Source organism: Pelophylax lessonae (assembly GCF_965119305.1).
Source record: "Pelophylax lessonae genome assembly, chromosome: 7".
NCBI classification, from domain to species: domain Eukaryota; kingdom Metazoa; phylum Chordata; class Amphibia; order Anura; family Ranidae; genus Pelophylax; species Pelophylax lessonae.
The window spans coordinates 224,934,062-224,950,680 of record NC_138774.1 but is presented as its reverse complement, the minus strand read 5'-3'; the positions used below and the strand labels follow the sequence as shown (position 1 = coordinate 224,950,680).

General features: G+C 42.5%; 1 protein-coding gene across 1 annotated transcript in view; it reads right to left on the bottom strand.

Moving 5' to 3' along the window:
* The window catches only part of LOC309559402 (G-protein coupled receptor 83-like), a 119,881-nt gene extending 104,049 nt beyond the window's left edge, over positions 1-15,832 (bottom strand). The window contains exon 1 of the mRNA XM_082262662.1: positions 14,979-15,832. Coding sequence (XP_082118788.1) covers positions 14,979-15,359 — 381 coding nt within the window. The 5' untranslated portion in view covers positions 15,360-15,832. The remainder of the gene's footprint in view (positions 1-14,978) is intronic.
* Positions 15,833-16,619: the final 787 nt, after the last annotated feature.

The window sequence follows — 16,619 nt, the reverse complement described above, 5'->3', positions numbered from 1 at the left end:
CTATAGTGGGCTCTGTGCTCACTGCCCGGCACTGTGGACCTCGATTGCCATTTGTCATTGAACACCAGAATTGGCAGGTCCGCCACTGGCTCCCTGTGCTTTTCACAGGTGAGAGCAGGTTCATTCTGAGCAGATGTGACAGATGTGAAAGGGTCTGGAGAAGCCGTGGAGAAAATTATGCTGCCTGTAAGATCGTTCAGCATGACCGGTTTGGTTGTGGGTCAGTGATGGTCTGGGGAGGCATATCCATGGAGGGACACGCAGACCTCTACAGGCTTGACAATGGCACCCTGACTGCCATTAGGTATTGGGATGAAATCCTTGGACCCATTGTCAGACCCTAAGCTGGTGCAGTGGGTCCTGGGTTCCTCCAGGTGCACGTCAATGCCCAGCCTCATGTGGCGAGAGTATGCAGCCAGTTCCTGGAGGATGAATATATTGATACCATTGAATGGCCCCCATGCTCGCCTGACCCAAATCCAATAGAACACTTCTGGGACATTATGTTTCAGTCCATCCAACAGCTCCAGGTTGCACCTCAGTCTATTTAGGAGCTCAGTGACGCCCTGGTCCAGATCTGGGAGGAAATACCCCCAGGACATCATCCATTGTCTCATTAAGGAACATTTCCTGACGTTGTCAGGCATGCATACAAGCATGCAGACTTGTATAAAGTACTCAAAATTTCTACTTGAGTAAAAGTACAAGTGCTCGATCAAAAAGTGACTTGAGTAGAAGTGGAAGTGCTCGCAGAAAAAGTTACTTAAGTAGAAGTACTAAAGTATTCAACATTTTTTTTACTTAAGTATTGCAAGTAGTTTTTTCAAAAAATTTGCTACTTAAGTACTAAAAGTAAAAAGTACCAGTAGTTTTGAAAAAAAATTTCTACTCAAGTACTGAAAGTAGAAGTACAAGTACTGTGTTATGTAGTTATTAAAGAAAGAAGTCAAAAGTTTGAACATCATATTGTTTTTTATTATTTCAAATGATTTATTCAAATGATTAACCTGTGTTTGTTAGTAATTTCTTGATGCACTTTAAGCACTGTAGCACCATTTATTTGTTTGTTTCATATTTTCTTTTCATTGGAAAGATTTGGTATAGCAGCTTTTATTATACACAGCCTTTATTTTCGTATGCGCTGATTTACAAATGACATTATACACATTTTCTTGAGCTTTATGCAACCTGCCATCTACTGTTCTGGCAGTGGTAATTTTTTTAAAAGTAACGAGTAACTATGCAGCACAAAAAAAAAATACTTGAGTAGAAGTATCGAAATCATCGAAAAAATGTAGTGAAGTAAAAGTAGAAGTAGGAGAAAAAAATTCTACTCTAGGAAAGTACAGATACCGCATTTCGGTACTTAAGTACAGTACTTAAGTAGTTCTACTTCGTTACTATACATCTCTGCAAGCATGTGGGGGGCATACAAACTACTAAGTTCCATTTTGAGTTGCTGCAATGAAATTTCAGCAAAATTTCAAGAACAGGTACATCTGAGCTACTACCTCCTGTGCAATGTCTGGTGAGCCTCAGACACACAGCACCCAGCCTATGAGGTCTCTGTAAACCTCCATGTAATCCATACAAAAACGGAGAAAGGCTGGTGCTATGGACATCGGCTAAAACATCATTTTATTGTAGCATATGAACAACAGTAAAAAAAAAAAAAAAAAGCCAATGCGTTTCGGCCATCAGGCCCTAATTAATTATTTTATTTGACTGTTGTTCATATGCTACAATAAAATAATGTTTTAGCCGATGTCCATAGCACCAGCCATTCTCCTTTTTTATGTCTATGAATTCAGCCCTCTGTAGGTTGATAATTTCCATTTACATCAAACGATGTGGCATCCTTTCCTTCCTAACACATTACCCAGTCCATATCAGTATAGATATCCAGCATGTAAATTTTCCCCATTGAGATCTGATGCGTTTTTAAAGTGTTCCTTTAATTTTTTTGAACGGTGTACTGAATATATTTATATATACTGTGTGTGTGTGTGTATATGTGTGTGTGTATGTGTGTGTGTATATGTGTGTGTGTATGTGTGTGTGTGTGTGTGTATATATATATATATATTATATATATATATATATATATATATATATATATATATATATATATACACACACACACATATTTAACCACTTGCCGACTGCCTAACGCCGATCTACGTCGGCAGTCAGCCCCTCACAGGCAAAGTGACGTAGGGCTACGTCACTAGCTTGTGAGGGTCTAGGGAGCGAGCGCGCGCCCCCGGAGGCGCGCTCCCGCGTGGTCACGGACCCCCCCGCGCGTGTGACCGGCGGACCCGATGTCCGCCGGTCACTCTGCGATCGGCGGGGGAGAGGGAGAAAGTCAGGCGGCTTGTGTAAACAAGCTGCCTGTCATTCTCCCCTGTGTATGAAGGATGATCATACGGTTCTACTATGTAGAACCATTGATCACTCTTCATACATCTGAAGCCACAGCCAATCACAGTAGAAAGCACGCCCCTAGGGACACACATAGCCCCTCCCTTTCAAAAAAAGTTAACCCCTTCACTGCCAGTGTATTTTTATAGTAACAGTGCATATTTATAGCACTGATTACTGTAGAAATGTCACTGGTAACCCCAAAAGTGTCAAAAATGTCAGTCAAGGGTCCGATCTGTCCGCCGCAATGTCGCAGTACCGCAAAAAAAATCGCAGATCGCCGCCATTACGCGTTAAAAAAAAAACCAACAAAAATGACAAAAATCTTTCCCTTTGTTAGTAAACGCGATAACTTTTGCGCAAACCAATCAAAATACACTTTTTGCGATTTTTTTTTTTTTACCAAACATAGGAAGCATAAAACAAATTGGCCGAAAATGTTAAAAAATTTAGATTTTTACATTTTTTTGGGGGGGAATTTCATATAAAAAAAATGTGAAAAATATTGCTATTTTTGCAAAATTTACGCTCTTTTTTTTTATAGCGCGTGATCAAAAAATCGCACAGGTGATCAAATACCACCAAAAGAAAGCTCTGTTTGTGGGAAAAAAAGGACGCCAAATTAGTTTAGATACAGCGTCGCACGACCGCGCAATTGTCCCTTAAAATCACGCAGTGCCGAATCGCAAAATACCCCCTGGTCAGGAAGGGGGTAAAATCTTCCGGGGCTTAAGTGGTTAATAATGATAAAATACAATTATTTTAAATTATGGGGTCTATTTATAAAAAATGTTCTGTGCAAACGCTCGTCATCTCGAAAAATCGCCATCATCTGTATATTACGTTTAATTTCTATGATCATTAGTTCCCTCTACTGGTAATAATGCAATATTTTCCTGATTGTGGTATTTCAGAGAAATACTGCATTATGGCCACTAGATGGAGCTGATGATCATAGGAAATTAACATACTAGACAAATTATGGGGAGTATTCAGGACAGCTGTGTGAATGCTCAGACATTTGCACAGGAATTGTTTTTTTTTTTATAAATGCTTTTACAGTGGGAGTAAAGATCTAACAAGAAAACACACCACACCTTCCATTTGCTGCTCACTATTTTACTACTTTGTTTGGAACCTTTGCAAACTTAAGCCCCGTACACACGATAAGATTATCAAACGATCTGTCGTCCGTTTTTGTGGCATGCTAGTCTGATGTGGAAAGTGAAGAGGTTATTTTCATACGAATTTTCCCATATGACAGAATTCTACTTCAGAAGTGATGTCATGTGTTGGATTGCTTTGTATGTGTTCTTTCATCTCTGAGCATGCCTAATCTTGCTCTCAAGATTTTTTTTCCGTTGAAAACTGTACTAATGAGACGAAAATCAGATGTTGTGGTACGGACAACAAAAATTTTATAGCCTGCACATCAGGATTTTGTCGGCCGAAAAGTCGGAGTCGGCTGTCGAAAGCACCATACTAACAATCCGAAAATCGGCAGATCGGTCGTCGGACGAAATTTCCATTCAGATTTTCTTATCGTGTGTACGGGCCTTTACACTTGCAACAGCACACAGGAATACGTAACACAATGGAGGAGATTTACTAAAACAGGAGCACTCAAAATCTGGTGCAGCTCTGCATGGTAGCCAATCAGCTTCTAACTTCAGTTTGTTCAAAACTGCTTTGACAGTAAAACCTGGAAGCTGATTGGCTACTATGCAGAGCTACGCCAGATTTTGCACTCTCCAGTTTTACTAAATGAACCCCGATGTTTTTAACTTTCTGTTTAATGAGATAACATTTACCAATTATCTTCCAAATACTCATGCGTTACTTATGCTACTGTAGAGTGCTGCTAAACATGATCCATGTATGAATTGCTTTGCAGAGGCGATTGACAGGCAATATGACGCCTCCGCGCCACCATTTTTAAGCCCATAAATGTCTTATCCATATGCAACAACTGCATGCATTGTACTGCTCGCTCAACATGATAGGGGAGATCAGTTTTTGCTGCAGTGCATGAACCAAAGTTTTGCAACTGGGGCATGTGAATGCCCCTGTCTGTTGCCCTTGCAGCCTAAAAGGGAACTTCGCGCTAATGGGGCTTAATGTCCTCCTTCTCCTCCCCTCCTCTAACATTTTTGGCACATATTTATTGGGTGCGAGTGGCAACCACGCCCTCTTCTGCTGGAATCTCTTAGGCATTCTCACCTGAAGTCATCTCCTCCTCCTGTCAACCGACCGACCCCCCCCCCCCCCTCCCCATGCCCTGAGCCATTTCCCTTCATTCCTCCTCCAACATTTTTTGCACATATTAATTAGGAGGGTGGGTGCCTACTTTTGGCAGGTACCCGCTCCCACTTCCGCTGGAATCTCCTGGGCAATCGCACCCAAAGTCGTCCCCTTCGACTCTGATTAACGACCCCCCCCCCGTAACCTATTGGGACACGTCATAGGTCGCAGAAGGCTGTGGGACCGTTCATAAAAGCGTGCAGCGCAGCTCGTGCATGCTTGTTGAGAAGCCAGCTGTGAAGCCGTAAAGAGCCACAGTTGACTGTCCACACTAGACATGCAGACATGCGGGGACCTGAAGACCAGCGAAAAACCACCCAGGTGAGGACGGCGCTAGAGTGTCCTTTTAGTAGCAGCTACAGTATTTGTAGCTTCCGACTTTTAATTTTTTGCAAACCCACTGAAGATCCTCTTTAAAGGGCGGTGGTTGGGGGCACTAAAAACGTTCCTCAACCACAAGCCTAGAAGAGAATACGTAAACCTAACCACTGAAATCTAACAGAAGCTTTACCATGTTAATGTTACTTCAAAAGTCATTTGTAATCTTTTAAAACTGGCATCTTCCAATAAAATAATCCCTGGCTTGGAGGTCCTTGTTCAGGCACTTCCTGTTAAAGGGTGACAACGGTCTGTTCCTGTCTCCCAACTATGCTCCTGGGTTGCCACACAGGCTTCAAATGGAGACAACAAGTTACCTTATCAACGCGCAATACACAGGCATAGCCAGCTGTTATCACCATCGGGAATCCCGCCATGAGAAATGCCATGCAGCCATCGCTGGAGGGCATGTAGACTGGCGGGGGATTTACTAAAACTGGAGCACTCAGAATCTGGTGCAGCAGTGCATGGTAGCCAATCAGCTTCTAACTTCAGCTTGTTCAGTTAGGCTTTGTCAACAAGCCCCCGTTCATTGTTATGCGATTTGACCGTTCCAAATGGCATGACAAGTCGCGCCCAATTGTTGGCAATTGAACCGTTCAAATAGCTGCGACTCAGAAAAGAGTTTCCTGCACTACTTTTTGCCGATTTCATTGCAGCTTGCATAGACTTCTGTTTGGATGAAGTCGCAAGCGGAAGTGCAAACTGCACTGATGTGCAGATTTGAAATTGCGCTGAAGTAGCGCGATTTCAAAGCCACACTGGTGTGACCGGGTGATAAAACCTGGAAGCTGATTGACTACCATGCGCAGCTGCACCAAATTTTGCACACTCCAGTTTTAGTATATCCCCCCCCCCCCCCCAAGTGTTTGCAAAGAGGCTGCAGAAAATCAGCAGCCCCGACGTTTAAAAAAATTATAAAAAATAAATGAAAATACGTTTTTTGTTTTTCTTTTTAAATGGTAACTACTTATGATAAACAATGCACAGGGGGAACTAAATGTCACCCAGTTAGGGCTCTTTCACAGGGGCGGTCCGATCAGATCCGCCTGTCAGTTTTTTAGGCGGATCTGATCGGATCCTCCATGCAGCTCTATGGGGCAGCGGGTGTCAGCGGAGGTCACCTCCGCTGACACCCGCTGCCATCCGCATCCGATCCTGTGCTGAAATCTGGACGGATGGAAACCCTATTTTTCCATCCGTTCAGTAATCGGAGCGGAGCGGATCTGATGAGAGCGGACAAGCGGTCCGCTCTCATCCGATCCCCCATAGAGGGCAGCGGGTGCTGAGACACCTCCCTCTCCGCTCTGCAAGCGGAGACGGAGCTGTCATCTGCCCGGCTCAGCGGGGATCGCAGATCGATCCCCGCTGAGCAACACGGATCCGCCTGCGGAGGCGGACCGTGTGAAAGAAGCCTTAGGGTTTATATTTGATTAATTAAATCAATCAACATCTGAATACTACAGGTGCATAAAAAACAAGATATAAATAATCTAGGAGCTGTGCCGGCATTGCCGTCCACTGTGCTGTAAAAATAATGAAGTACTTACCAACCACAATACAGATAAATACATTGCAGTGTGGAGTACCGGGATTATGGGTGGAGATATCAGCCATATCCCTGGTACCATTTTTTTGCAGCCGACAGGTATCTCATGAAATCAGTCCGAGTCATGAGCCACTGGAACAGTTTCCAAAGCAGTGGGAGGGGACATGTGTCACCCCCCTCCCTCCTGCGCTACTCACCACTGCGTGGCCGGCTGCTCCCATTGGCGATCGAAGAGTTTGATTGACTCTATGACCTTGGAGGACCAGAGTGACATCATGACATCACTTTAGGTCCAGGCTGGAAGAAAATATCAATTTTTTTTTTAACAAAAAAAACCAAAAACATTTTTTTTTTTCATCTTTTTTTATCTTTTGCTTTTAAAGGTAAAGAAGAGATTTGGGGTTTTTGACCCCAGATCTCTCCATAAAGAGGTCCTGTCATCCTTATTTCTATTACAAGGGATGTTTACATTCCTTGTAATAGAAATAAAAGTGATCCAAAAAAAAAAATTAAAATGTAAAAAAAAAAAAAAAACGAAAGGAACAGTGTAAAAATAATAATTTATTTTTTTTTGAAAGTGCCCCCATCCTTCCGTGCTCGTGTGCAGAAGTGAACACATACATAAATCGCACACGCATATGTAAAAGGTATTCGTACCACACATGTGGAGTATCGCCGCAAACATTACAGCGAGAGCAATAATTCTAGTGCTAGACCTCCTGTGTAACTCAAAACAGTAACCTGTAAAGGCATCTAACGCGTCGTCTATGGACATTTTTAAGCAGCGTAGTTTGTTTGCCATTCCACAAGCGAACGCAATTTTAAAGCATGACATGTTCAGTATCTATTTACTTGGCGTAGCATCATCTTTCACATTATACAAAAAAATTGGGACAACTATTCTGTTTTGTATTTTGTAATTTTTTTTTTTTTCTTATTCGTTAACCTCTTCAGCTCCGGAAGATTTTACCCCCCTTAATGACCAGGCCATTTTTTGCAATTCTGCACTGCGTTGCTTTAACTGACAATTGCGCAGTCGTGCAACGCTGTACCCAAATAAAATTGATGTCCTTTTTTCCCCACACACAGAGCTTTCTTTAGGTGGTAATTGATCACCCCTGTGATTTTTAGATTTTGCGCTATAAACAAAAAATAAGCGACAATTTTTGAAAAAAAAAAACACAATATGTTTTACTTTCTGCTATAAAACATTCCCAATAAAAAAATTAAATTTTTTTTATCAGTTTAGGCCAATTTGTATTCTGCTACATATTTTGGTAAAATCAAATCCCAAAAAGCGTATATTAATTGGTTTGCGCAAAAGTTATAGAGTTTACAAACGACGGGATAGATTTATGGACTTTTTATTGATTTATTTTTTATTAGTAATGGCGACGATCAGAGATTTTTATCGGGACTGCGTCATTGCGGCGGACAGATCGGACCCTTTCTTTACATTTTTGACATTTTTTGGGGACCAGTGACATTGATACAGTAATCAGTGCTAAATAATATGCACTGTTACTGTATAAATGACACTGGCAGGGAAGGGGTTAACACTGGGGGTTAAATGTGTTCCCTATTGTGCTTACTGTGTGGGGGGATGGGTTGGACGGAGGCAGAGAGAGATCGGTGATTCAGCTTAGCCTCTGCCTCTCTGACAGAAGACCCGTCTGCTTTGTTTACATAGGCAGGCGGCTGTTCTGTCATTCTAGCCGAAGATTGCGGGAGGCCGGTGGCGATCGAGCCCTCTCCTCCCGGGGTCTGGCTCCCGCTGTGTCTATTCACAGTGGTAGAGCGGCTCCGGCGGCACACACGTGCTACCGAAACCTCGTGAACATAAACTCATACATCTACGTGTTTATGCACAGCCGAGCCACCCTGCTGCAGTAAATCTGGGTGGGGCAGTTAGCGAGTGGTTAAAGTGTGTTTTTTCCAAGAAAATTATGTTTGCAAAACCGCCGCGCAAATAGCGTGTGACATAAAAAAATTGCAACAATCACCATTTTTTTTCCTTCGTGTCTGTGCTAAAAAAACATAATAATAAAATGTATAATAATTGGGAAATTTTAAGTAATTTTCTAGCAAAAAATAGTGATTTAAACTTGTAAACAAAAAGTGCCAGAAAAAGCCTGGTCGGCAAGTGGTTAAAATTCCCCATGCAGCATTTTTTGAAGGACATTAGGACAGATGACTTGTTCTATAGCATGTTATTAGAGGTGCTTTGACAGATCGCCTTTGTACTCTAACTGTATTACAGGTGTTATCTCCGCCTGGTTCCAGCCTGTAAAAGGCAGCATCTGTCACATTACATTCCCACTGCAGTCATTCTACTAGATGGCATTTAACCACTTAAGCCCTGGAGGATTTGGCTGCTCAAAGACCAGGCCCTATTTTGCGATTCGGCACTGCGTGACTTTAACAATTGCGCGGTCATGCGACGCTGTACCCAAATTAAATTTGCGTCCTTTTTTCCCACAAACAGAGCTTTCTTTGGTGGTATTTGATCACCTGTGTGATTTTTATTTTTTGCGCTATAAACAAAAAATGAGTGACAATTTTTTGAAAAAAATAACAATATTTTTCACATTTTTTCATATGAAATTCTCAAAAAAAAAAATGTTAAAAATCAAAATCTTTTAACCACTTAAGCCCCGGAGGATTTGGCTGCTAAAGGACCAGGGGTTTTTTTGCGATTTTTTACTGCGTGACTTTAACGGACAATTGCGCGGTCGTGCGACGCTGTACCTAAACGAATTTGACGTCCTTTTTTTCCCACAAACAGAGCTTTCTTTTGGTGGTATTTGATCACCTGTGCGATTTTTTGATCACGCGCTATAAACAAAAAAAGAGCGTAAATTTTGCAAAAATAACAATATTTTTCACATTTTTTTATATGAAATTCCCCAAAAAAAAAAGTAAAAATCAAAATTTTTTAACATTTTTCGGCCAATTTGTTTTATGCTACCTATGTTTGGTAAAAAAAAATCGCAAAAAGCGTATTTTGATTGGTTTGCGCAAAAGTTATCGCGTTTACTAACAAAGAGAAAGATTTTTGTCATTTTTGGTGTTTTTTTTTTTAACGCGTAATGGCGGCGATCTGCGATTTTTTTTTCGGTACTGCGACATTGCGGCGGACAGATCGGACCCTTGACTGACATTTTTGACACTTTTGGGGTTACCAGTGACATTACTGCAGTAATCAGTGCTATACATATGCACTGTTACTGCAAAAATGACACTGGCAGGGAAGGGGTTAACTTTATTGGACAGGGAGGGGTTAAGTGTGTCCTAGGGGCGTGCTTTCTACTGTGTAGGGACATTCCTATTGGTGTAAAAGCAAAGATCAACCGTTCTACATAGTAGAACGGTCAGATCTTTACTTTTACACAGGGAGAACTGACAGGCAGCTTGTTTACACAAGCTGCTCTGTCTTTCTCCCTTCACAGGAGCGATCGCAGTGTGACTGGCGGACATCGAGTCCGCCGGTCACACGCACTGACTTGCCTGTGAACGAGCCGCGGCGGGCGCGCGCCTCGGCGGGCGCGCGCCCTCCCGCGATAGGCTCGCAAGTCAGTGACAGGCGAGTGACGTACCGATACGTCACTCTGCCTGGCCGGGGCTGACCGCCGCAGTATATAGTCGTGCGGCGGTCGGCAACCGGTTAACATTTTAGGCCAGTTTGTTTTCTGCTACATATTTTTGTTAAAAAAAATCGCAATATGTGTATTTTGATTGGTTTGCACAAAAGTTATTGCGTTTACTAACTAAGGGAAAGATTTATGTCATTTTTATAGTTTTTTTTTTTTTAGCTAGTAATGGCGGCGATCTGCGATTTTTTTTTTTTTTTGTGGGACTACGACATTGCGGCGGACAGATCGGACCCTTGACTGACATTTTTGACACTTTTGGGGGTACCAGTGACATTACTACAGTAATCAGTGCTACACATATGCACTGTTACTGTAAAAAATGACACTGGCAGGGAAGGGGTTAACTTTATTGGTGATCAGTGGGTTAAATGTATCCCTAGGGGCGTGATTCTAACTGTGGGTGGGGGGGGGCGTGGCTTGTGATGTAACCACAGAGACATACGATCCTACATAACCGGATCGCATAGCCTCTGTACTTACATTAGCGAGAATGAAAGACGGCTGTGTTTACATCAACCGTCCGTCCTTCCCCCCTTTCCTGCGGGAGATCACGAGTGGCCGGCGGACATCGGAGCCGCCGGTCACACGTGTGGGGATGTCTTTGAGCGAGCGGGGGCGGGAGCACGCCTCCGGCAGAGCGCGCTCGCCCCCTACAGGCTTGTGGGCGAGCGACGTAGGTCTACGTAGGAATAACAATTACGTGGTCGTGCAACACTGTACCCAAATGAAATTTTTTTTATCATTTTTTTCACACAAATAGAGCTTTCTTTTCGTAGTATTTATTCGCCACTGAGGTTTTTTTATTTTTAGGCAGAGGCAGCCCGAGAGGAAGTGGAAGCGGGTACCTGTCAAATCTAGGTACCCGCTCCCCCCCCCCCAAAAAAAAATGACATACCAACTGTGGCATTTCAGGGGGTTAGGAGGCCTTAGAGTGGAAGTTCCATTTTTGGGTGGAACTCTGCTTTAAGGCTTTTTAATATACAGTGCAGTACATCATATTACAGCCATCACACAGGCTACAACTATTATCAAGGCCAAGGCATGGTATGAGTATATATTCGGATGATCAATGTACATCTATGATAAGTCATAGAATAAGATCAAGGGGCTCGCATGGAGGGGGGATTCTGTTTTTACAAAATTTTGGTAAAATTAGGGAAATTTTGACAATATTTTGCTTGGAAATCAGTAAGAAGGGTAAATGTGAGGGGGTGGGGGGGCGTAGGTCATTTTCATTTTTTAAGGGTGTAATGGGTTTTAAATGGTTCCTCAAGGCTGTGTTTTATTTTTATTTTATTTATTTTTATTTATTTTTTTTACAAAAAGCTTAAAAATACCATAACACCACAAACTTTTTTTGGGGGGGGGGGGGCAGAGTTTATGTAAACTGCTGATGCACTTCTGGGAAAGGAGAGAAGAAAAGATTAGCTGTTCAGTCACTGCTGGGAGAGGGGAGCTGAGCTGTTGATTCACTGATGGGAGATGAGAACTGAGCTGCTGAGTCGCTGCAGGGCGAGGAAGATGAATGAGCTGCAAAGTCAGTGCTGGGAGGAAGGAGGGCAGGGTGAGCTGCTAAGCCACTGTTTGGAGTGGGAGCTAAGCTCCTGAGCCACAACTGAAAGGGGAAGCTGAGCTTCTACATCACCACTGGGAGTGGGAGAGCAGGGTGAGCTGAGCTGCTCAGTCACTGCTGAAAGTGGAGAGCTGAGCTGCTAAGCTGCTGAGCCATGGTTAAAAGGGGAAGCTGAGCTTCTAAATCACCATTGGGAGTGGGGGGCAGGATGAGCCAAGCTGCTGAGCTACTGCTGGGTGAGCAGGGTGATCTGAGCTGCTGAGTCACTGCTGGAGGAGGAGAGCTGAGCTGCTAAGCCAAGTCTAGGAGGTGGAGTATGGGAAAAACTGAGCTAATGATTCACTGCTGGTAGGGGGAACAGGATGAGCCGAGCTGCTGAGTGACTGATGGAAGAGGATGGCTGAGCTGCTGAGTCAAACTAGGAGGTGGAGCATGGGGGAACTGAGATGGTGATTCACTGCTGGGGGAGGAGCAGAGTGAGCTGAGCTGCTGCCTCACTGCTGGGAGGGGAGAGCTAAACTGCTGACTCACTGCTGGAAGGGGAAGCAGGGGGAGCTAAACTGCTGACTCACTGCTGGGAGGGGAAGTAGGGTGAGCTGAGCTGCTGAAAGAACCAACCAAATCAATTTTAGTTCTTCCACTGTGAACTTTGAGAATGAATTGTGTCATAGTGCCTTTAGCTACAGAGGTCAGTAAGTGATTGTTGTGAAGCTTACTGCATTGTTAAGAATATGTCATTATTTGAATATCAAGAACCTGGCCACAATTTCACTTCAGAAAAGATTGACTCTCACATTTTGGAGAACAGATAAACAGGCAGTATAACAGTTATGGGGCAAAAATAACCAGCAAATGCCATATCATTACTGTTGACAGACTACATCATATATGTCATATTAGCTGAACACCGGTAAACTGCTCTTTCTTTTTAAGCTATGTAATTTAGCTTTTTTTTTTCTTTTCTAATATATTTTTGTTTATAAGAATACTTATTCTGGTGTGTTAGGTTTATGTATTGAGGCTTTCACAATCTAATGGGTTTCTAATAAAAAAGGACTTGCATTATAACATACTGTAAAATCATGCAGTGGTTCATGTGTACTTCAGGTACCTCATCAGGGAGAAGAGGTTGTGAGAAGGGTAATTATTCCTCCATAAAGCACTTTACCAGGGTGAAAGGGGTACTGAGAGGAGTAATTATCCATACATCAGATACCTTACCATGGTGAAGGGGTGTTGAGAAGAGTAATCATCTCTACATCAAGTAACATAATAGGATGACGGGGGGTGTTAGGATGAGTAATCATCTCTACATTGGGTATTTTACCAGGGTGAAGGGGTGTTGGGAAAAGTAATTAAGTCTACACTGTCTACCTTACCAGCTGAAAGGAATGTTCAGAATGTTTATCATTTCTACATCGGTTACCTTACCAGGGTGAAGGGGTGTTGGGTAGAATAATCATCTCTACATTGGGTATTTTACCAGGGTGAAGGGGTGTTGGGAAGAGTATTTAAGTCTACACTGTCTACCTTACCAGCTGAAAGGAATGTTCAGAATGTTTATCATTTCTACATCGGTTACCTTACCAGGGTGAAGGGGTGTTAGGTAGAATAATCATCTCTACATTGGGTACCTTACCTGGATAAAGGGGGGTATAGTGAAGGGTTATCATTACTATATCGGGTACCTTACCAGGGTTAAAGGGAGTGTTGAGAAGAGTAATAATCTCTACAATGGATACCTTACCAAGGTGAAGGGGGCGTTGAGAAGGGTTAGAATTACTACATCCGGTACCTAACCAGGGTGAAGGGGTGTTGGGTAGAATAATAAATTCTACATCAGGTACCTTACCAGGATGAAGGGGGGTGTTGAGATGGGTTATCATTACTACATCGTGTACCTTACCAGGGCGCAAGAAAATGTTGAGAAGAGTAATCATCTCTACACTGGGTACCTTACCAAGGTGAAGGGGGTGTTGAGAAAGGTTAAATTGACTACATTGGGTATCTTACTAGGGTGTTGAGCAGAATAATCATCTTTACCTTGGGTACCATACCAGGATGAGTGGGGGTGTTGAGAAGGGTTATCATTACTACATCGGGTACCATATCAGGGTGAAAGGAAGTGTTGAGAAGAATAATCATCTCTACATTGGGTACATTACCAAGGTGAAGGGGTTGTTGAGAAGGGTTAGAATTACTACATTGGATACCTTATCAGGGTGAAAGTGAGTGTTGAGAAGAGAAATCTTTACATTGGGTCAATTACAAAGGTAAAGGGGGTGTTGAGAAGAGTAATCATTTCTACATTGGGTACCCTACAAGGGTGAGGGAGTGTAGAGAAGAGTAATCACCTTTACATCAGGTAACTTTACCAGGTGAAGAGAATGTTAATTGCAGCAATCATCTCTACAATGGATACCTTACCAAGTTGAAGGATGTGTTGATAAAGAGTTTTAATCTCTACATCAGGAACCTTACCAGGTGAAGAGGGTTTTAGGAAAAGTAATAATTTCTACACTGGGCACCATACAACGGTGAAGAGGTATTGAGATACCTTATCTGGGTGAAGGGGGTGTTGGGAAGAGTTATATCTACATTGGGTAATATACCAAGATGAAGGGAGTGTTGAGAAGAGTAATTATCTCTACATCCAGAACCTTATCAGGTGAAAAGGTGAATTCCTTAAAAGCTTAAAGGGGGTGTTAAGAAGAGTAGTTATCTCTACATTAGGAACCTTTCAAGGTGAAGAAGGTGTTAGGAAAAGTAATCATCTCTACATCAGGTACCATGCAAGCGTGTAGGAGCTATGGAGAAGTATTATCTACAATTCATACCCAACCAGAGTGAAAGGGGGTGTTAAGAAGAGTAACCATTTCTATTTTAGGTATCTTACCAGGGTAAAGGGGGTGTTGAGAAGAGTAGTTCTCTCTACATTAGGAATTTTTTCAAGGTGAAGAGGGTGTTAGGAAAAGTAATCATCTCTACATTGGGTACCCTACAAAGAGGTTGTTAAGAAGAATTATAATCTCTACATTGAGCACCCTACCAGAGTGAAAGGGGGTGTTAATAAGAGTAGCAATTTCTATGTTAGGTACCTTACCAGGGTGAAGGGGGTGTTGAGAAGGGTAATCATAATATCTGCCACTGCCAAGTTGACAATGAACAAGCTGGTTGCTGACTGAATTCTCTTGTTCTTTATGACGACATGACAAACCAGAATATTCCCAAAGAGAGAGATGACAAATATCACAGAGTAGGCGACTATCAATAGGGCTTTCACCGTCAAGCTCTGTGACTCAGCTTCATACTTTGTGTTATTCTCGAAGTCCCCAATATCATCAATGTTTATGTCCCCGTTGAAGAGGGATGAGATGTTAGGAAAGCCGTAAAAGGCAGAGAAAATGTCAGAGGAGTTCACCACATCGGTCCTCCTGAAGGGCTTAGAGACGTACGGTAGGGAGAACCACATGTGCCTGGTCATTTTAATGCATTAGGGCATCAGAAAATTCAGTCTACTGTTGCATTTCAACAATTCCCCTGTCCAGGTGTGCAAAACTTTACTACAAGGTGATTGGCTGCCCCATGATAATCCCTTTGCAGTTCCTTCTAGTCCTCCAGAGCAGAACCAAGATATGATTTTCCACTGAAGCCAAAAACTTCCTAAAAATTCTGAACTCCAGTGGATATCTTCTGTGCTAACGGAAAATGTTCTCCCCCAGTTCCTATTGGGAATAAATCCTTTGCCAGGGGGTAGGTGCTTTTATCTTCTTCCATCTACCTTGAAGTCAGGACTCTTGTGCTTGCTCCTGCATCTTGGTTCTCATAGTGTGCTGGATGGTGACGTTGGTCTCCGCCACTCACTGACCAATGAGAGCATTCCTGCATTCACAAGCTAATTCGAATGCATTACTTTTTTCATATCGAGCTGTTATTTTTGTCAGTCCTGATTGCCGGAGACATACAGAGGCAAGCCTCCCTGGCATCCCTTTAGGCGTACTCGTAGATTTCCAGTGTGCGCTGCTGCATCTGTCCATTGCCTATACCAAGTGCCATATCAGTGTATGCAAGTGAGATAGGGACCATAGATTGTAAGCTCCTTGAGCAAGGACCAATGCGAATGTACAATATGTAAAGCGCCTTGCATATTGTCTGGAACATACAAAACTCTGGTATAAATAAATACGTAAAATCTTCACAGCAAAGCGGTCAACACTGCTGCCATCCAGTTATACATTCAGTGTGGGGCTACACTGGCTATTCAATCGCCCTCCTGCTGAGAGATTTAAGTACTCTCATTAGCAGCACAATGATTTCAGCATGCGCTGCAGCTTTTTTGTGTTTTCAGTGTTTTTCTTGAGCCGCTTGACTTAATGAATTGTTGTTAAAATTCCAAAACCACATTTAACCACTTCAGCTCAGGGAGGTTTTACGGTACCTCCTTAATGACCAGGCCATTTTTTGCGATTCGGCACTGCATTGCTTTAACTGACAATTGCGCGGTTGTGCGATGCTGTATTAAAATACAATTGATGTCCCTTTTCTATTGATGTCCCCTATTTTACTATAAAACATTCCCAATAAATAAAATTTAAAAATAAATTTTTTGCTATCAGTTTAGGCCAATTTGTATTCTGCTACATATTTTTGGTAAAAAAAATCCCAAAAAGCGTATATTAATTGGTTTGCGCAAAAGTTATAGGGTTTACAAACTACGGGATAGATTTATGGACTTTTTATATAT